Source organism: Microtus pennsylvanicus, chromosome 3 (assembly GCF_037038515.1).
Source record: "Microtus pennsylvanicus isolate mMicPen1 chromosome 3, mMicPen1.hap1, whole genome shotgun sequence".
Taxonomy (NCBI): domain Eukaryota; kingdom Metazoa; phylum Chordata; class Mammalia; order Rodentia; family Cricetidae; genus Microtus; species Microtus pennsylvanicus.
In genome coordinates, this window is record NC_134581.1 from 89050768 (window position 1) to 89072810 (window position 22043).

Genomic DNA, 22043 nt, shown 5'->3' on the forward strand with positions numbered 1-22043 from the left:
GTGAATCTATAGCCTTACGTACCGCGTGCGTGCATACACTAGTACCGGATGTGTTCACCTCCCACTACCTCCATCTTGTTATGGTGCAGTGCTGAAGTTTGAACCCAGAACTTCATGCAGTCTAGGCAAGCATTCTGCTACTTAGCCACACCACCACTCTATATTTCTCACTTTTCAGGATGCTGTTAAACACCTGTTATGAACTTTAGCTCCCTAGTAGGTGTCTGGGGAACTTCTGCTTTAAAGCATCAGTAAAAATGATCCTAGGGACTGGAGAGATGGCTGCTCTTGTAGAAGACAGTTCTCAGCACTCCTGTGGCAGCTGAAACCGGTCTTTAACTCTAGTTCCATGTCAGTTCCCCAAACGCCCTTTTCTGACCTCTGCAGGGAATGTATGTGCATGGTACACAGACATACATGGCAACTCAACGCTTGAAAATAAATATTAAAAAATGATCCTATAACGTTGTGGTGGTGGCGCATACCTTAATCCCAGCACTTGGGAGGCAGAAACAGGCAGACCTGAGTTTGAGGCCAGCCTGGTCTACAGAGCAAGTTCCAGGACAGCCAAGGCTACACAGAGAAATCCCATTTCAAATTTCCTCCCACCCTCAAAATAATCCTGTGTATGAGATCGTGTTTCCAGTTATGTAGATTTAGTTTTCTTATCCTTCCCCAGCTATCTTAAAGGGAAAGTGGGCTGGTGTGGAATCAGTCTCGTGTCTCAGACTGTCTATTCATATTTGAAGTCCTGACACTGTGTTGTTACATATGTTTTAGCGAAAAGGAAATGCTGGATAGTTTCTCAGCCTTGGTAATATCTCCAAGGTAAATATTCATTTTAGTAAAATCATCTGTAAGTAGAGTATTTTAAGAAATTTTGTAAGAACTTAAAAGATGCTTACAATTACTTTATTGACAGTGATTTGATTCTTATAAAAACAAAACATTCTAGAGCATCAGATCAGCCAGAGGCTACTTACAATGTAAGAGGATTGCCAGGCTTGTGTTTGGGTATTCTGTGGAAAATGCTCCATCATTTCTATTATGTGACTCACTAAGAATAATGTAGGTTGAATGTATTTCATTATGAAAATTTAATCCACAGCATTTCCTGGGTGTTTGCTACTTGAAATCATTTCTCCCTTTAAGACGTAAGTAAATCCATTCCTGTACATTTTCCCCAACCTTGCATATGCAGCTCTTAGTAACAGCCTAAGTAATGCTGGTGCCAAAGAGTTACTAGATGAAACCCAAGTTTACACGATTCAGGTCATATTATATTTATACACAAGCCCCTGAGCATCCTGATTTCTGCAGTTAGCTGGCATGCTTTGCAGAGTTTGGCAAATGGCTGCCGTGTCATCAGAGACAAATGTGATTCAGTGAATTTCCAAGTGCTATTCCTTGAGAAAGTACCCATTGATTGTTACAGACTGAACAAAAGCCTCACCCTTTGAATTGGAGGTTCCTCATCTATTACATGAACTAAAATTCATTTATGTTTCACCAAATACTAAATCAGGAAGGATTAACTTCCTCTAAGATTTTTGTAGCTAATGAGTAGGTGAAATGATACCAAGAAAACAAATTGAGGGTGAATGTGACCAAAATACTTAGTGTGTATGCTTGAAGCTCACAAAAAGGTACATAAACCCATAAAGATTTAGATTATAGTGCTGTTGTTAATGTTGTGTGTGTGTGTGTGTGTGTGTGTGTGTGTGTGTGTATGTGAGGTGTGTGGTAATTTTGTGGAGGTAAAAACGACATCTTTGTGGAGTAAATCTCTTCCTTCACACAGGTTTCGGGTATTAAACTCTGATCACCTGGCTGGTGTAGCAAACACTTTGCCTGCTGAGCCATCTCTCCGGCCCCCATAGTTCAGTCTCAGATGTGCTGTGGTGGTAGTAGTAGATTCGTCTTAACCTCACTTCTGGTTCAGCTGAAAAGTGGTTCAGAGCCACGAAACCAGCAGCTCCTGGTAGTTTTCTTTAAAAATGACAGGGTCTGTTCACATAAATATTTGATGACTGAGTTCCCACTAAATAAAGTATGGAGCAATATTGCAACTCTTTTTAAAAAAATTTCATTTTCAAATTTAATAACATAAAAAAATGAAATCTCTTTTAAACCTGTGTCATACCAGCCTGTGCTTTGGCAGGATAGATATCATGTGGGTCCTCCTGTGTTCTTCACTTGAGTGCCTCTGATTTAAGCCCAGTTGTGTGTAATTGTAGCAAGGGTGAACTAAATCTTCAGGAGCAAGCACAGTGATAATGGTGCTTGTTCTGCAGTAGGCATTGCGCTTAATGCTTGTATGAATTATCGTAATTTAATCCCCACAATGGGCCAGAGAGGAGGAGTAGGTATATTAGTGGCCTTGTTCTACAGATGAAGAAATGTAAATCCTGATAGTAATGGTCACCAGCACTTAAACTCCTTTTGTATGATAAGCAATATTTCAAGCACTCTGTTTTAAATTTTATTTTAAAATCATGATTTACTGTAGGTCTGTTATGTTTCTCTGGTAAACGTTTTACATAAGCTCATGCAATATCACACACATTTTAAAAATGATGTGTGTGTTTGTGGGGGTGGGAGCAGACTTGGAGAAGAGCATGGATGTACACTCTTAAGGAGACCAGAGGCTCACCTTTGGGTGTTATTCCTTAGAATTAACCACCCCCACCCCCTTTGAGACAGGATCTCTCTCTCACTAAAACCTGGGACTTTGATGGAACCAGTTCACTTTGATGGGACCCCTCCTGTCTACTGCTATTACAAGCCCCTGCTGTTGCATGATCTTTTTCATGCTGGCTGTTCAACTCATATTCTCAGGCTCACACAGCTCACCATCTTCCCAGTCACACACCACACCCCCGTATCACTGTATCCCATAGTGGCTTGAACTTGTAATAATCTTCTTTATTCTGCCCTGCCCCCTCCCGCCCTAAGTGCTAGGTCTAGAGGTACAAGTTACCATGCTTGGCTTAGCTTTTAGAAGTGTTTTTTCCAGTTTTTTTTTTTATCTTATGTGTATGGATATATGGCTGTGTACCATGTGTGTGCATGTTGTCTGTGGAGTCTGTGGAGGTCAGAAGGCATTGGGTCCCCTGAAAGTGGAGTCCAACCATGAGCCACCATGTGGATGCTGGGTAATTGAACCCAGGTCCTCTGGAAAGAACAACCAGTGTTAATAACTGTTAAGTCGTCTCTCCAGTCCTCCTGGCCTATCATTTTAATAGAAGAAGTAGACTTAGAGGGATAGGTAACCTTCACAGGTAGCACAAGTAGTTGGTGATGGAACTGGACTTACAATCACATACTTAGCTACCATCCGTGCTCCACCTTTGAGGCAGGGTGCACTAAGAATGCTGTTTATCCTATTGGCTGAGTACACCTGGAAATAAGTTTCTTAGGCTTCTTGTGTTACGATAACAACTATGCAGGAACAGAAACCAATTTTAAGCATCAATATATTTTCTACAGCCTTTTAAATGAAAGACTCAGTTTCCATCTCCTGTAAAGTGAAAGCCAGGCTTCTATTTGATTATGGTGCTTGGATTTTTATCAATATAATCTAGTTGGACAAATTACCATGTCCCTATAAAAAGCTGTGGAGACAGTCTAAACCATTTTCAGTCTTGGAAACAATACTTCATTTCTGCTTTAATATTTAAAGCTCTAATAACAGTGAAGTTATTTGTTTATTTGTACAAACTATTGTGTCTGTAAACAACACCTACTGGCTGATATGTATCATTGTAATAATAATAACTTGTAATATTTTAATTTTCCCCCTATATTTAGTTTTACCTCTTTCTAATTAGAATTAATCTGGAATATAATAAAGCCTAGAACTTGGAGATGTAGCCTGAAGAAATGGCTCTATGTGTACTATGAAAACCTATGACCCCCAGTTCCAACCCTGAATCCCATTTGGTAGAAGGTTGGCCTCTGACCTTCACATGTATACCATGGCATGTGCATGTGCACGCACACAAAATATAAAAATTTCTAATGTAATGCCTTCATTAGAAGAAACCGTTTATTTTCATTTTGTGTCTTGTTTGCCTGCTTGTATGTGTGAATTGGATCACCTGAGGTTACATAAGCTACCATAGTGGGTGCTGGGAACTGAACCCAGATGCTGTGTAACAGCAGTAATGCTCACCACCATAGCCACCCGTCTCTCCAGCCTTATCAGATGTTATTTTTAAGAACAAGGCTTTTTTGGGGCTGGAGAGATGGCTCAGAGGTTAAGAGCATTGCCTGCTCTTCCAAAGGTCCTGAGTTCAATTCCCAGCAACCACATGGTGGCTCACAACCATCTGTAAAGAGGTCTGGCGCCCTCTTCTGGCCTTCAGGCATACAGACAGAATATTGTATACATAATAAATAAATAAATATTAAAAAAAAAGACAAAAGGAAAAAAAATTTAAAAAAAAAAAGAACAAGGCTTTTTTATTTTATTTTCTCGCATTGCTTAAGAGTTCTGCTGTTTTGTCAAATAGTTGAAATGTTTGAAGGTTGAACTTTTCCTTCTGTGCTGTTGGAGAAGATGCTGTGAAAATTCTGAACCAGTGGTTCTCAGCCTGTGGATCTTGATCTCTTCGGGGGTTGCATATCTGATATTTATTTACATTGTGATTTCAGAATAACAAAATTACAGTTAATTAAGTAGCAACAAAATAATTTTATGTTTAGGGGTAACCACAACATGAGAAACTTTATTAAAGGGTCACAGCCTTAGGAAAGTTAAGGACCATGGCGCTAAACCATATTGTGTCAGTTACTCTTCTTGATGCTCCTGTACAGTTCCTGACAAAGGCAACTTGAGGAAAGGAGGGCGTATGTTTTTGGCTAATGATTTGAGGGCAGAGAGCATCATGGTAGTAGGTACCATGTGGTGCTAAGAGGAGCTCTAGCTGGGGCAGCAGGAGTTTGTGCCTCTGGATTGCATTGCCTTCTCAGTCAGGAAGCAGAGGTGAATGTGTGCTATGCCACTTCCTTTGTTTTCAGCCTGAGACCCTTGCCCATGTGGTAATGACCTCACAGACATGCCTAGGGGTGGTATCTTCTAAGTGATTGTAAATGTCAAATCGACAGGTTTGACCACCGTAATTCACACTTTCAACAGCAACCAAAGTGCTTAATATATGTAAAATCTATGATAATATGCTATATTAGGACGTTTGCTTTTCAGCTATTGAGTGTGCTTTGAAAATCCTTACTGGTTGCCTAAAAGATAGATCTAAAGGATCTTTTCATTCCTTTGTTCCCTTGCCCCCACCCCCAGTCCCCATTTTTGAGGAAAGATCTGGCTGTGACAGTCATCCCACCCAATCGTAGCAGTAGCTGGGCGCTAGATACATGCCCCCAGACCCAGCTTGTGTTGTCTTTTTGACAGACTGGATTTTTGTAAATTGAAACTATGCTCTCCAAAGTGAAATCTAGGAAGTTTTATTGGGATTAAACACAAAAACACTTGTTATTTTTATGGTGCTGGGTTTTGTCCCATTTGTCATGCATGCTGAGCAGGCGCTGTTTTGATAAGCTACACCAGCTCTCAAATATTCATCTTTTGGCCTTAAGTAAAAGTTGACGGTACTGCAAAATTCTCCTATGCCTGGCTGTGGACTTAATGTCTTACATAACCCACAGAGCACGTACAGGAGCTTGTGTTGGCACAGCTTATGCAAATGATTGCTCTGGTTTCCCCCATCGATGTCCTTTTCCTGTTCCAGGATCCTGTTCAAGCTCCACACTGCATTCATTCTTTGTTTGTGCCTGGTCTTTGCTGATTTGTAACTGTTGTCAGTTTTTTTCCTGACTGGTTTCCTTCAGTGTCTTGTTGCTGACGACATTCACACTGGCGTCCTCTTGGTGTTCTCACTCTGATTGCCTTCCTTTATTGTAGTTAATCATAGCTTGAGAGAAAACTTTTCCTTTCTCATAATTTTTAAAAATTTCATACAGTATAATTTAGTAATATCCTTTCCCTCAGCTTCTTCCAGATCCCCCCAACTGACTTCATGTTCTTTCTCCCGAGACAAATATCTTGAGGTATGCTAAGAACAGATTGTATTTTGCTTTCTTTTGATAAGAAATCTTTGAAGACTTTGTGGGCATATATTTAAATTGTTAAATTTTTATTTTGAGACAGGATTTCTGTATATCCCTGGCCATCCTGTAACTCACTCTGTAGACCAGGCTGGCCTGGATCTCAGAACCGCCTGCCTCCGACTCCTGAGTGCTGGAATTAAAGGCGAGTGGTTGTTAGAATTTGTGGGTCACAAAGGTTTTGTTTTTTTGTTTTTAATTTTTATTTATGTTCATTCGTGTTTTGCCTGCATGCGTGTCTATGTGAGGATGTCAGAAGCCTGGAGCTGGAGTTATAGACAATTGTAACTTGTGGGTGCTGGGAACTGAGCCTGGGTTCTGGAAGAACGGCCAGTAAGTACCCTTGACCACTGAGCTGTCTCTCCAGCCTCTGGGTCATGGGGGTTTATTCAACAGTAGAAGAGGAGTGAAAATGGTACAGGCTCTTCAAATTTTGATTGTTAATTTTTCTTTTTAAAGATTTTAAGGTGTAAAGGAAAGGACGTTTGGGTTGGTGTCTTATCACTAGCCTGTAAGCCTAGCTGGATGCAGCAGACATCTGCTTCACTCGTGTTTATGATAGCCGAGCTGGGTGGAATGGGCTATAAACTGTGCCTTTCCATCTAAGGAATCCTCATTCCCACAGCTACAGGAGAAAACCCTGCCCTGGGAAGATGGTGCATAGGCTCTTTATCAAACTTAGGGCCAGATTTGATTTGGGGGCAGTATAGTAGCTTTAGTGAGGAAAGAACTGCTCAAGCATGAGCTTTGATGTACGGGAGCCGCATTGGTCCCTAGCAGCTTTGAGAAGGGGGACAGCTTATGAGCTCCACCCAGGGGTTGGGCTCTTGAAGTGACATTATGGACAGACGAGCTGTTGCAGGCTCAGACTTGTATTTTGTACATTGACTGTAAATGCTTTAAACTGCTTTACATTATTAGGAGCACGTACTGCTAAGTTGAATTTCTTTCCTTGGATAGCTAGCTGAACTCTTTCTCAGCCAAATTAATGAAATGGCATTTCTTATTAAGAATGAAGTATTAAGTAAAGTGAGGCATTGGATAGGAAAGCAATTGATGTAGTTTGTTTTCAAAGCCCTGAAAGTGCTGCCGTGTGCATAGATCTCAGGCACTGGCTTAAGTGCCAACACGTGGGGGCATTAATTTTCTTTCATAGAGGATTCTAAGTTCACAGGATATCAGAAGTGCTGACTTGGCAGTGAAGTCCCATTTGTAACATGTTAGATTAGGAAGCAGATTGATTTATATGTTGAAGTAATGGATCAAGGCACAGTCGGTGCTTAAGAAAATGGAGAGCACATTAAATAAGAGCATTTCCAAGTAAAGAAGCACAAACATCATAGAATGGTGACCCTGTCACACTCTAGGTGAGGTCGGGGTATGTTTGATTAGTTGATTCTTAGATGTGGCCCACAGAGGCCTTTTATATTTCAGAGGATACTGTCTTGAGAGTCTCTCATGACCACAAGGATTAATCTTTCTGAACTCAGAAGTGAATCACTGTATCCTATTAGCTGTCTGGATTGATTCCAGTTACTCTTTCTTGGTGGTAACTGATGGGAGGATCTGGCTGTTTTGCTCTCCTTCCTGTTGCTTTAACCTCTGATACTTTAGACTCTTTAGGGAAGATAACACTGACCATCTCAGTGCAGAAATCAAATGCACTTACACTGATGTATTGACCTCCGTGGTTGACCCATTAACTGAGCGTTTATACAGTTGAAACTTTTGTGGTCTTGTAGCCAACAGCTGTAATGAGTAACATGTGGAACACAGTCCTGGCTGATGAATGCACTAGAATGGACCGTTTCAATGTCGTGGCTCAGTGAGCTCACACAACTAATCAACTCTTTCTTATCTGTGATCATTCTGGGGACTTAAGGGTCAAATGTTGTCCCCTGTTCTCTCAGTCTTCTGAATTATTAGATAGGCACCCTAAAACCTATTTATTCAGTAGCTGCCTTCAATGTTAATGGATTCATACCTGATCATGTGTAGTTGAAACATTAAGACCTTTTAATCTTTAACTCTAGTTCATGTATAAATTGAGGAAACAAATTGTTTCAAATTTGTTTTTTCTCCTTTTAAAAAAATTAATCTTATGTGTATGGGTGTTTTACTTGCATGTATGCCTGTATGTACATGTTTAGTACATGCAGAGTCCAGAAGAGAATGCTCATTTCTTTAGAACTGAATTTACAGTTGGTTGTGAACCATTATGTAGGTGCTAGGAGTTGAACCTGGGTCCTTTTAACTGTTGATTCATCTCTCCAGCCCTTTGATGTTTCTTTCTTTCTTACTATGCTTAGTTTATACATTAAATTTTTTATTAGCCATAAACATTTATTGAGAAAGAGGGAAAGAGAGAGAGAGAGAGAGAGAGAGAGAGAGAGAAGAAGAAGAAGAAGAAGAAGAAGAAGAAGAAGAAGAAGAAGAAGAATATACATTAAATTTTATTATGACATGGGAAAAGCATATATTGAGTTCAGCGAACTATATTGTTTTAGGTATTGTCTGGGAGTCCTGGGACATAGCTCTAGGGATAAAGGACTGACTACTGTAACACTAAATGCACGGTGTTATTCAAGGATGCATTGCTTGAGAGAAGCCTTGCATGCTGGGCATATTGCAAATAACCTAACTTGATACCCTCTTCTTTGTTCTCTATATTTAATCTATCACCATGTTTTGCTGTTTTCTCTCTGCGATAGTGGTCTGACCCCTTCCTCTGCTTGCTTACAGTACATTTTTACTCTGCAACCAGAAGAGGAATTGGGAGTGATCTCAGCACTTCAAGTGCCGACAGTGTAGACCTGGTGCTAGTGCGCCACACTTCATCCACACCGCCGCACAAGCCTCACTTTCTTCTGGAAAGTTCCTTTATTAGCTCTCTGCTCAAACTGAGGTCATGTTCTTTTTAATGTCTTCTCAGTGCTGTGTTCTTTTCCTCTGTAGGATTGTGAATCCCGTCCCTTTTTTTGTGTAAGTTTTGATTTGACACCAGATGGAGTACTGAGGAAGTAGGGGTCACGACTCTTTGCTCATGCTTGTATACTGAGCCTTTAGCACTTTGTTAATACATAATATGATGAAGATGTTTTTGCTGTATGAGTGAATAAGTAAATTATTGGAAGTTTTAACAGCTCTCTGTTTTCATGTGTTGTGTGTGAAGGAATAGGTAGCTTGTATTAGAACAGACAGCAGTCAGATTCAAGGTCTTCCAAGTGAGCAGTATAGTAGGGTTAGAGTTCCCGTTAGCTTTTCACTTTTATATACACACAAAGGTCAGTTTTAAATTCTGGCATACTTCCTGAAACAAGAATTAGTTTATGTCAAAGTACTATAGGCCTACCATCCCAGTCACTCAAGAAGCTGAGGCAGGAAGAGTTCAAGACAAGCCTGAGTAACCTTGTCTCAAAATAAAAAATGTATAGATGAAGTAGGGATTTAGTTCAGTGATAGAGTTCAGGCCTAACCTGTGTGATACCCTAGATTGAATCTCTAGTACCAGAGGGGGAGAAAGAGAAAAAGTAAATACCCGAGATTATAAGACATTTTGGAAAAGAGATAACAAATAAAAGTTGATAGTGAACCATACCTGTTCCTGCCAACTGCACCTTGAAGCAGACCAGTAGAGGTGCTGATAGAGACTAGCTGTCCTTCCTGATATTCAGACACTCTAAATTTACAGTAGTTTGACCTGGAGACCAGGAGTCAGTTGGTACAAACCTGTTTATATTTAGGAATTAGTTTCCATAAATACAAAGTTGAATTTCCTTTGTTTGTCTTAAAATGCTTGCTTTCAAGCTTGAAGGTACTTCAGGTCTATGCAGTTTTTGGTAGTTACTTTATTCTGGTTTTTTCTTCTCCCAGGTGTGGGTGGCGGTTGAGAGGATACAAGGACCTTGACACACACAGAGGTCTGAGGACAACTTGCAGGAATCCGTTCTCTCCTTCCACTACGTGGATGCTAGGGATCAAACTCAGGTTGTCAGGCTTGGCAACAGTGCCTTTCCCTGCTAAGGCTTCTTGCCAGTTTGGTGATTCTGCGTTTCTAGATCACATGGGAATATTCCTACAGGAGTCATACTTTAGCACCTTCTAGCCACCCTTTGGTTCCTTTTCAGCTTTTAGATCTTGAAGTGTAATAAGTAGAACGGTACCAAGTAGTTTAGCTGTAAGATGTTGATCTTGTATCAACTGTTAAATGCCTGTGCCTGTCTGCATATCTTTTGACTAAACCTGAGGTCTCTGCTTTCTCTTTTGATAGGCTCTTGCAGCCAATGCTGGAACAGGCTTTGCTGTTGCTGAGCCTCAAATTGCAATGTTTTGTGGGAAGCTGAACATGCATGTGAACATTCAGACTGGGAAGTGGGAGCCTGACCCAACAGGCACCAGGAGCTGCCTGGGAACAAAGGAAGAAGTTCTTCAGTACTGCCAGGAGGTAAGAGTGTTGCCAGAAAGTTAACACTCCGCTTCTTTTCCTGGGTCAGGGTTGCATGTGTTCCCCCTGCCCAAGACCAAGGTACTAAGAATTGGAACTCCAGTCCCTTTTGTTTCTAAATTTAGATATTGCCGAGGTTTTTCTTTTTTTGTGTTGTGAGCTCAATCTGTTTTAGGAAGATGAAAAACAAAATATGTCAAGTGTAGAATTTGTGGTTTTGGCTTGTTCATAGAAAGCTGCCAGTGTTGTGAAGAATCCTGTAGATATGAGTCAACTTGACCCTTTGCAAAAGAATATGAGTGTAACTTCTCACGTGTAGGACCGGGGTGAAGTATGGTTTTAACTCCGTTAGCAGGTACTTCATAGACTTGCCTCTATCTTTCACTTAAGAGCTCAGCACTGTACACACATCCTGTGTGTGAACTTGATACTGAGTCAGATTTGTTTTGGGTTGAAAACCTGCATTTGCCTTATTTACAGACTCCCTTTTAAATGCAGTCCATGGGAGGAGTCAGAAATATAAGGTATCAAAAGAAAAACCAGCCTTCGTCCTGTCTGTTCTCACCCGAACTAGAGAGAACAAATGCACCCTTACATGCAGAACGACAGTGACAGACGTGTGGCCCTGTGCATCTGTGGAAACGCCCAGGGATCAACCGCATCATTGGTGTCAAAGGACCACATGTCTTTCCAGATGAGTGTGGTTAAGACTGACAAGGTCACAGGCAGGTTTAATGACCACTTTAAAACATGCTGTGGCAAAATATGCAAATCAGATGATTTTGTTCTCTGATTGGCTGAGACTGATAGTGTTTTATCAAAAATTTTTTTTGACTAGAGGAAATTGGGTAATATCTGTTATAAATAAACAGTGAGAAACAAAAAGAAAACTAATAGTTTAGTATATTTTTATTTTTGTCAGTATAATATAGAATAGTGTAATAGCATTTAAGGTTGATGGAGCATATGGGTGGAGGCAGAAATACCCATTTTATGGTTTATTGTGTGGATTTGTTGTTGTTACTGTTCTTAAACAGATATATCCAGAGCTGCAGATCACAAATGTGATGGAAGCAAACCAGCCAGTCAGTATTGATAACTGGTGCAGAAGGGACAAAAAACAGTGCAAGAGTCACGTCGTTATTCCATTCAAGTGTCTTGGTAAGTGTTTCGGTTGCTCTTTAGAAGTGTCCTCTCCAGCCTGTAAGCTTCGTTCTTGGCTCACAGTAAAGTATCTACATCTATTAAAATGGAGTTATTGGAGGGATTTCCTGTGGGTACCTGGTGCTTCCCTGTGTTGATGGTAAATTCTCTGGAGCTAACTGCCTCTTCCACTGTGACTCTTGACTCTGGAGGATGAGCCTTTTCCAGGACACCAAAGAGAAGCCTTGCTTGCAAAGCAGGGCAGCTTTACTCTTAATATTTACTATTTGAAATCAGTACTAGGAAAGATAGTTGAAACAGCACTAAAGAAGGCAACCAAGGAAAAGGGTCCCCTGTTCCCTACAGTCTGTCTTGTTTAAATTGACTGTTAGTCAGATTGGTGATAGTTCTCAGGAGGAAGGAAAATGACTCATGGAATGTAGTCAGGTGCCAGGGCCAGATGCTGTGTGGTCCCGTCATTCTGAAGTGCTGGGGCCTTACCCAAGTGTTGTCATGTTACTGCTGGTGTTAACATTTAGTGCCAGTTTGAAGAAAGCTGCGAGTGACAGTGTGTTCTCAGAAACAGGGTTGTCACTTGGTGAGTGTAGTCTTAGCCCTTCCCTACCTTACCTAGTGAATAACTACAGTCTGCGTGATTCAAGAGCAGAGTGGGTGGCAGATGCTAGTAAGGATGGCATACTGGTAGTTGGTCCAAAATAGTATGAACACAGGCAAGGGAGGTACTAACACGGACACTTGAGGAGTTCTTTAGATCTAATTTGAGCCATCTGTTAAATTTATTTCTCTCAGCCATGTGGTGGTACATACTTTTGAGGCCAGCCTGGTCTGCATAGTGAATTCCAGGGCAGCCATGGCAACATAGAGAAACCCTGTCGTGAAAGACAAACAAAACAAAAGCAAAAATTGATTTTTCTCTCTCATTTCATTAAAACTTTCCCTTAACTACAGACATCAGCAAAATGGATTATGGTGCTTTTATTAGGCTTATATGTATCAAGGAAGAGTGGCCAAGTAACAGGACGAACTAGACCCAAGAACTGCACCAAGTATGCGGCAACTCTTATGTTGATGTACATCATTCCTTGGAAGGAAGGGAGGACGTTGTGTTTGCCTAGCCATCTCCTTTAAATCTGAACATCTTGCAGTGTGGCACAGAGCTAAAAATCTTTGTATGATGTGGTTTAAGGACAGTCTTCCCTTCCATTTGACTGTGAGAAATCTGGCTGTAAAATTCTCATACTGTAACAGCACTCCATGTGTGTTTGTTTCCCATTTTAGCATTCCCTCCTGCCCCCCCCCTTTGTGGGTGATTGCCCTGGTAGCCAGTTGTCTCTATCATTTATTGCTCATTTTGGAAGTTGCTTGATTGTACTTCCTGTTTACTCAAGTAATATTATTTCCCTTCTCAGGTCTACAATGGGGTTGAAGACTAGATAGTAGTAGTTACTTTCTTCTCATGACTTGGCCAAGCTATTTCTATCTACAACAAGACATAGACTCCTTAGGATAGGATAATTATTGAAACATTTAGCATATGTTTCTTGCTTGATACTGTTTATGCTGGTTATAATTCTAATTTTTATACTTTATTAGGAAGATCTGTACTGAAGGCTGATTGTACCCTGAATTACAACCAGATTTGCTTCTGACAAAGGCTTTTCTTCCCCACAGTGGGCGAGTTTGTTAGTGATGTTCTGCTGGTTCCAGAAAACTGCCAGTTTTTCCACCAAGAGCGGATGGAGGTGTGTGAGAAACACCAGCGCTGGCACACCGTGGTCAAGGAGGTAAGAACACTGCTGGAAGGAAGCTGCCAGTCCTCAGAAGACAGCATGGTTTTCAGCTATTTAGCTCTAGCTGGCCTGGTACTTGATAGGCTCAGGCCTACCCAGAACTTATCACAATCCTCTTATGTAGCCTCCCTCTCTCTGGAATTCAGAGGAGTATGTACTGCCACACCTCGGTATTTCTGTGTTAAATTAAAATACCTAGGAGGAAGCTGGAGAGAGAAGGCTCAGTGGTTACAAGTGCTTCCTGCCCTCTCAGAGGACCTGTGTTTGGTTCCCAGCATCCATATCAAGTGACTCACAGCTCACCAGGTCTCTGAGATCTGATGTCCTCATCTGGCCTCCCTAGGCATCTGCATATAGGTGGCAAACACAAATAAAAATAATTTAAAAAATAATTGGGAGAATAGATGTTTTTAAACAGAGGTACAGCATGAAAAAGTCTGGTTCCTAGAGGTTTGTTTTTCTTTCTTTCTTTTTTTGTCTTTTGTCAGTCTAATAAAAAGTTCATAATGCACACAGTAGACAAAGATCTACAATCTATAGAATGTTCAACATATATAAAGAATGTTTGCACATCAACAACAAGCAGTTAATAGCCCAATAAGAAAAGACTAAACTAGAAATTTTATAAAATAAATCAACAGATGGTTGTAGTCTTGGTGGAGACTCCATCTACAGAATCTAGAGTCTCCATTCCAAGTTCAACCTCTTGTCTGTCGATCCCAGACACCAAGGCCAGGGTACAATTCTAGCCAGAATCTAGCTGTTGAGAGGTATGGAGAGATCCTGCTTCGAAGGACTTTGGCTCAGGCACCTGGGCTGAGGAGATGCGGCTCCATTGTTCCATAACTATATCTAAATGTTGCCAGATGTCTCCTAAGAGGACCACCCCACACAATGTTACAGTAGAGCAGAGGTTTCTCAGTGACCCCGCCAGCGCCTCGGGAACCATGCTACTTGGATCACGTTGATGTCCTGGTTCTGAACAGATGCAGCCTCATGCCTCCATCACTCCATCTGCAGCTCAATATCCGCTTAGCCACATCACCTGGAGCTTAGCAGATGGATTGCCACGCCCACTGGCTCCCAGGTTCCTAGTGTAAACTGTTAGTGAGCCAAGGAGATAAAGTGGTAGCAGAGCTCTTGCATAGCACGTTTGAAGCCTTGGGTTTCATTTATTCCTAGCACTGTGAAAAGAGCAGAAATACTTTAGCGGTATTTACTCCTTCATTTGGGCTGGGATATAGCTGAGTAAAAGGACAGTTGCTTAGCATGTATAAGCCACAGAGTGGGCTGTTAAAAGACAGTTGATAGTGTATGCTGTCACCAGGGCTCCCAAGACGGCTTCCTGGCCCCTAAGGTCACTGTGGAACTAAGGTCACCTCTACACAGCCTCGGTGGTGTGTGCATGCACACAAACACAGCAAGGCGAGCTTGGGTGCCATTTCATTCTTGTGGTAGGAAGGAATACTCTCTCTTACTCTGATCCTTCAGTTAGATTTGTCCTCCAATCATTTTGTCTTATGAAATACCCTGATGTGGTCTGTGGGTCTCTTGTAGGCATGTCTGACTGAAGGGATGACCTTACATAGCTATGGCATGCTGCTGCCCTGTGGGGTAGACCAGTTCCATGGCACTGAGTATGTGTGCTGCCCTCAGTCAAAGATTGTTGACTCTGATTCTACCATGTCCAAAGAGGAGGAGGAAGAGGAAGAGGAAGAGGAGGAGGATGAGGAGGATGAAGAGGAAGACTATGATCTTGATAAAAGGTAAACTGTTGTTTAGAGTGTTGATCTCATTTTTCCTAGTTTTGTTTGATTGGGGGCTGTGGGGTCCCCTTTTTTATTTGAGGTCTGTTGGCCACAAGTCTGAAAGGACATAGGGGCAGAAATGGCGACCAGGAGCTTTGTATAGCCTGGGAACACAGTGGAATTAGCCTTCCAGGAGGCAGCTCAACTTTATTCCAGAGTGAAGGGAGATATGAAGGACGGGGACAGTGGCTGGGGCATCGCCTACCTTGCATTAAACAGCACATTCCTATTATAAGGCTCCAAGCACAAGTCTTAGTTATCATCTGTGGAAGCGTGGTCCTATCCTAAAGCTCCTAGCACAATGACTAATTACCATATGGGCACCAGGGGGAAAGCTGCAGGGAACTGTGTAGAGGTCAGTCAGATAGCCAGACCTAGAGACATTTTCCAAATAAGGTCAGATAGAGAGTAGGAAGCCCCTCTCCCCCAAACTTAGGGGAGAAGGGGTCCTCCATGTTGCGGAGCTCAGAAAGAGCTGCCAGGCCATGGTAGACTGCAGCCTCTGCCTAACAGGGCCTCCCAGTGGGGGTGTCAAGGACAGCTGTACATTTGTGAGACAAGGATCTGTGTAGTCCTAGCTGGCAGTGAATTCCTTATAGAGACCAGGCTGGCCTATGTTTTTGCCCTTCTGTAAAAGTGGCTGTTGGTCTCTCGTTGTTGGATAACGTAAGATTGATATCTTAGCTGGATTTCTGTTGTTATGATAAAACACTAACCAAAAGCAACTTGGGGAGGGAAGGATCTGTTTCACCACCGCACAGCTTCTCAGTCCTTCATGAAGGGAAATAAGGAACCTGGAGGCAGGAATTAAAGCAAAGACCATGAAGGAGTACCACTTACAGGCTTGCTCAGTTTGCTTTCTTATGCACCCCAGGTCCACTTGTCTAGGGTGACACCACCCACAGTGGATTAGGCCCTTCCAAACCAACCATTAATCAAGAGAATGCCCTGCAGACTTGCCTCCAGGCAATTTGGCTGGAGGCATTTTATCAGTTGAGGTTTCTCTTCCCAGGTAAACTCTGGCTTACGTCAGGTTGACAAAACAACAACGAAAAATCCCAACAACCAGGATAGTGAGTGTCCCCTTGTGCTGAATTTCATCCAGCCTGCTTTTTATGTTAGCCATAACCTGAATATATGAAAACCTGTGGCCTTTGTCTTTGGACTACATCATCATCATCATTGATGGGGTTTCTCTGTGTTGCCCTGAGTGTTCTGGAACTTGCTCTGTAGACCAAGCAGGCCTTGAACTCTGATATCCAACTGCCTCTGCCTTTCAGTTGTTGAGATAAAAGGTGTATGCCACCAATACCACGCCACATTATTTTTTTTTAAGATTTATTTATTTTATTATTTTACGATGTGTTTTGCCTACACAAATATATGTGCACCACTTGTGTGCCTGGTGGTACTCTTGTAAGTGTGAAGAGGGTGCTGAATCCTCTGGGACTGGAATCAGATAGATGATTGTGAAGCTCCATGTAGGTGAACCTAGGTCCTCTGCAAGAGCAACAAGAATCGATGAACCATCTCCAGCCCCTGGGCCGCATTATCTTCCATAATGCAGTCTGTATTCACTAACTTCCCTTTTGCCAGTAAAGCTGGGCCAAGGGCTTTGATGTCACAGTTACATGTGAGATGAACTTATTTCCTGTCTCTGTTTGTGTGTTTCAGCATAGGGAAGGGAATTGTGCTTTGTGCATAGAAATTGCTACTAACCTTCCTTTTTGGCTTATGGCCTCTAGTGAATTTCCTACTGAAGCAGATTTGGAAGACTTCACAGAAGCAGCTGTGGATGAGGAAGATGAGGATGAGGAGGAAGGGGAAGTAGTGGAAGACCGTGATTACTACTATGACTCTTTTAAAGGAGATGACTACACTGAGGAGAACCCAACTGAGCCCAGCCGTGATGGCACTGTTTCAGACAAGGAGATTGCTCACGATGTTAAAGGTAACTCAGCATAATGCCATGGCATGACATCCACATGGTTCTTTCCTTGGAGGCTGTGTTGTTTTCCTCACTCACCATGGGTAAGTCTCAGAAGGCAAAGCAGCGTCTGTACCCGCAGGAATGCAGCTTTCTCTAGTGTGGCGGTGGAGCTGTCAGCATGAGCAGCTGGGCAGGTCCAAGACGGGATCGGAATGGAACCAGAAAGCAGAATTTGGCATGACAGAGCTCCAGTTAGAAAACAGGAAGCAGCCACCCTTAAGGACTCTTGATAGCCAGCTTAGAATGTGCTGTCATCCCAGGGGCAGCTCTCACTTCAGTGCAGCTTTTTAGAAGGGAGGGAGGGACTTGCTTGGTTTTTCTGCCTGTAGACTTTGTGGTCGGGCTTTTGTAGAGGGTAGGATAAAATTGAGAAGGGAAAGGCTGTGATAGTTCCAGAGCCACTTACATATTATCACTGCTGATTAAGATCTGAAGAATTAGGACTCAACTGAGGGAAATACTTGACTTTGTCTAGAAGTGTGCAGTTTACTTTGGAGGTGAAGACTGTGCAAACGCTGATCCTTTCGGGTGCTGTAGTCCCTGCTGCAGGTATTACACCTGAAATGGCCTTTCTACTCACATTGACTCCTTTGATCCTACGAGCAGCCATCAGAACAAAGCAGACACCTGTCACCACTGCACAGATCAGAAGTGTGAGGCTCACAAGCAGATCCTTTATGTCAGCCTGTGGTATTAATCTAGACTCAGTACAAAAAAAAAATAGAAAAGTAAAATTAGCTTTCTCCCTAAATGTCTTCATCACGTGAAAGTGATTCCGTCTGCCTGTATTGGTGAGTGAGGTTGGTCAGGGCTTGTTAGGCCAGTTGTTCCCACCTTGCCCCGGCTGGCCTGTAGCACTGTGAAGCATTTGAAGCACTGCCTCTGCCCTGCTGACACTCTGACCATTTTCACACAGCTGTCTGCTCCCAGGAGGCGATGACGGGGCCCTGCCGGGCTGTGATGCCTCGTTGGTACTTCGACCTCTCCAAGGGAAAGTGCGTACGCTTTATATATGGCGGCTGCGGCGGCAACAGGAACAATTTTGAGTCTGAGGATTATTGTATGGCTGTGTGTAAAACGATGAGTAAGTCCCGCCTTGTGCCGGCCCTGCGCAGCAGTGCCATCCTGTCCAGCCTTCTGTCTATCCTGCTGTCCTTGTGACTGCATCTGTGTCATGTTTCTGCTGACTCGGGTGTTTGCCGTCAGTCTTTTCCCCCATCTCTGTGCTTTCTAGACCAAGGCTTTGTCTTCCTGTTGGCAGTTGTGAGCTCAGTTTTTGGTGTCCCGTGCTCCCTGTGTGTCTACTGATGGTTGGCAGTGAGTGGTAGTGTGCCCACCCTGGTGCAGTGGTTGCACAACCAGGATCTTGTTGATAGGCTGTGGGGGTGGGGGTGGTGTCTTCGGGAAGGCATCTGTGTCCTCCGGTCATCTGTTGTTGAGAGGTACTACTCAGAGCAATTCCAGGATAGCACTGAGGGCTGCTCAATATGTGCCTTGGCCCACGCCTCTTGTTCTGTGTCTGACTAGCCTGTTGCTGACCCCTGTGCTGCAGGCTGCCTGTTAGGACAGCCACCATCAAAAGGAGTGACAGGAATACTTGTGGGATTCCAGAGTATTGAAATACCTCACTTTCTGCACTCTGGTGAGAGTTGTGCCCCACACCTCTTGACTTGACTTCGACAGTCTTGTGGCCACATGGGTTTTTGTAGGGCTCTAGGAAGTGAGTCCATTTCTAATTGTGTGTGGTTTTGGTGTCAGAGGAAGGGCAGTGCTTCAGCTGAGTTGGACTTACATTAAACATAGGGAGCGATTTTCTTATAGTTACTACTTTCTTTGTCAAGGTCCTGTCTTGTATCTTAATTTATATGCTAGGAAAATTCTCTGGCCAGGTAGTTTCCCTCGGTTCCTGCTCTAGAACTCATCCTCTGCCTGTTCCTGGTGTTTGCTGTAGCTTCTGATAGTTTCTCATTTGAATATCTTCACAGACTTTCTTCTTTGTCTTCCAAAAAATGTTTAAGATCTTAATCTCTTGTGGTGTGCTTTATTGCTTCCATTCCAGCCACACTAGGGAAAGGCTGTCGTTATTTAGTAGTCCAGAAAAGGTTTAAAGAAAAATGGACCATGGGAACTTTCATCCATAAATTTATTTAGGAAAGATGTAGAGATAAGAATTTTTGTGATGTTTACTGCTTTTAAAAATGACTCGGCTAAGGATATAGAGAACATTATTTTGGACTACTTCGTAAGGAATTGAGGCCCTTTGATGATCTCAGGATCATCAAAGTGTGGAGATACTCTCTATACCCAAATCTCACACAGTACTCTGAACAAGGTGAAATCTCCTGTGCATCAGGGGTTCTCTGCTGAGGAGAAGCAGTTGTGTGTGTGCTTCAGGGTCCTCAGCTGGAGAGCCTTGAAGACCTATGCACACCAGGTTGTCTGTGCTCACGCTGAGTGGGTAGGCTGAGCCTGTCATGATCTGACCTGTACTTCATGTCTCTAGAAGGAAGTCTCCAGAATGCTGTGCTTTTCCTTTTTAGTTTCTAGGGGTGGTTGGACCCACTGTTAGCATTCTCCCAGCCCAAAGACTGGAACCGTCCTCGCAGCACGAGAGCCTTTAGACTTCTATGTGTGTTGCCGATGACTGTGTACAGAGTGGCACACATGATTTGAAATTCTTCACTGGACTTTGAGTAAATGCTAGAGGAATATGGTTTGTTAAGAAACACGCTGTAATTTAATTCATTTGAAAGCTGGGTACTGAGATCCTTCTTCAAAATACGGAGAGATGAAGTATCAACAAGATTACAGTTACAAGGTTTACTAAATTAAAGGGGGGCACAGAAAGTGGCTTCTGATAGTTTGTGGAGTGGTCAGCTGATTTCTAGCTTTTTTATTTTTTAAAACCAGTTTCACACTTCCTCTCTGGGTTAAAACTATATATTTCCACAAAGTGGACTTGCCCACCAGTCCATTGTGCACATAATCACTTGCCTTGGGGGCCATAGCAGCTCATGCCTAAGAGCAGTGAGGTCAGAGGTTTCTGTCTTAATGGTCTGTGCTCTGGAGAACACCTGGAAGCAAGCCTTAGTCAGTGTCATGAGTAGAGTAAGACCAAAGCATCTTCCCATCAGTAGAAAGTGTCCTCATCAAATACATAAATTCAGTTTAACCTTTGTTAGCCTTGTTACTAGACAGAGGCCTAAGCGTCCTTCAGTGAACTTTCTCCACTCAGCCTGAACGCAAAGAATGCATACTTGAACCAGTTTCCCCAAATTACAGCCCATAGAGTGCCATAAAAAAGACAGGAAACTGTTCCTTAAAAGTGGAGACCTTTGTGGAAATGTCTCCGTGAGGTCTGATTTTAGTCCTGGTTTCCACTTAGATACCATAGCAATAACAGTAGGGTGGCATGTTTTATAGGTTTTTAGGTTTCAAGCTCTGAAGGGTAAGATTGTAGAAGCAGCTGTGTTTTTTGTCCTGCAGTCCTAAGTAAATGCTTCCTGGGTTCTGAAGATGCTAGCGCTTTGGGCTGCCAACAAATTACTGTATTGACATGGACTGACATGGTTAGCGAATGTTACGCAAAGAAGGTTGCCCACCGCAATCTCGCAGTGGCGTCTTGGCAGGCAGCAGCACCCTGCACTTTCTGACAGAGGCACAGACAAATCTAGTCCATCCCGTGGCTCCTGTGCTCGATTATCTGGCTGACTCTCTCTCTGACTCTTTCAGTTCCCCCAACTCCCCTGCCAACCAATGATGTTGATGTGTATTTTGAGACCTCAGCGGACGATAACGAGCACGCCCGCTTCCAGAAGGCTAAGGAACAGCTGGAGATTCGGCATCGCAATCGAATGGACAGGGTAATGGTTTGTATTGTTTGTGGTGCTAGGAATTGGATCAGGACCTGATGCACACGAGGCAAGTACCCTGCAAGGCAGGATTTTTATACTTGGAAGAGAGGAACATTGCTGGCTAAAATGCCATGAGGTTCTGGGGAGCTACCTCCAGTGGATGAACCCCTTTTCTCCACCTACTCCCTCATGTGATGAAATTACTTTCAGGGGCGTTGCACTTCTGAACACGCCCTGTACTGGTATGTGCTTGTTACTCTTGCTATTGCTGACTTTAAATTTTTATTTTTAAAGATCCAAATTTTTTGTCACTGTCAAAATTGAAGACTTGGGTTATGAAACTGTGAAAGTAGATTAGATGAAGTAAAGCAGTCATTAATGCTTTCTAGTTGCAGAGGGAAGAGTCTAAGTCTCTGGAATCTTTATTTACTTGGAAACATTCTAAAAATTAAAGCAAGGAGACCCATAGTACATCCTCCTCATGATCATGCATAGTTTAACGTAGGTGGCCTTGCCTGGGGACTTAGGATATAGCTTAGTTTAGAGAGTGCTTTCTTAGCATGCATAAAGGCCTGGGCTCAGTCTCAAGTACCATACAAAGCAGGGTAGAGGGGCACTTGTTACCCAGCACTTGGAAGGAAACAGCAGGAAGACCAAAACTTGAAGGTCATCTTTAGCTATACTTGGAGCCTGAGGCCAGCTTGAGTTACTGTAAGATTGTATCAAAACATCACAGACTCTAAACCAACAGCTGGGGAGCCTGCATGGGGCCAAACTAGGCCCTCTGCATGTGGGTGACAGTTGTATGGCTTGGTCTGTTTGAGGGGTCCTTGGCAGTGGGACCAGGATCTAACCCTGGTGCCTGAGCTG

At 42.8% G+C, this 22043-nt stretch overlaps 1 protein-coding gene across 4 annotated transcripts in view; it reads left to right on the forward strand.

Annotated features, from left to right (window-relative positions):
* Aplp2 (amyloid beta precursor like protein 2) overlaps positions 1 to 22043 on the forward strand; it is a 62370-nt gene that overhangs the window by 23271 nt on the left and 17056 nt on the right. For 2 of the 4 annotated variants that reach the window (XM_075966444.1, XM_075966445.1), the window contains exons 2-8: positions 10394 to 10567; positions 11605 to 11728; positions 13403 to 13515; positions 15079 to 15287; positions 17075 to 17280; positions 18236 to 18403; positions 21052 to 21182. In XM_075966444.1, coding sequence (XP_075822559.1) covers positions 10394 to 10567; positions 11605 to 11728; positions 13403 to 13515; positions 15079 to 15287; positions 17075 to 17280; positions 18236 to 18403; positions 21052 to 21182 — 1125 coding nt within the window. The remainder of the gene's footprint in view (positions 1 to 10393; positions 10568 to 11604; positions 11729 to 13402; positions 13516 to 15078; positions 15288 to 17074; positions 17281 to 18235; positions 18404 to 21051; positions 21183 to 22043) is intronic. The other 2 variants (XM_075966446.1, XM_075966447.1) reach the window with 1 other exon arrangement.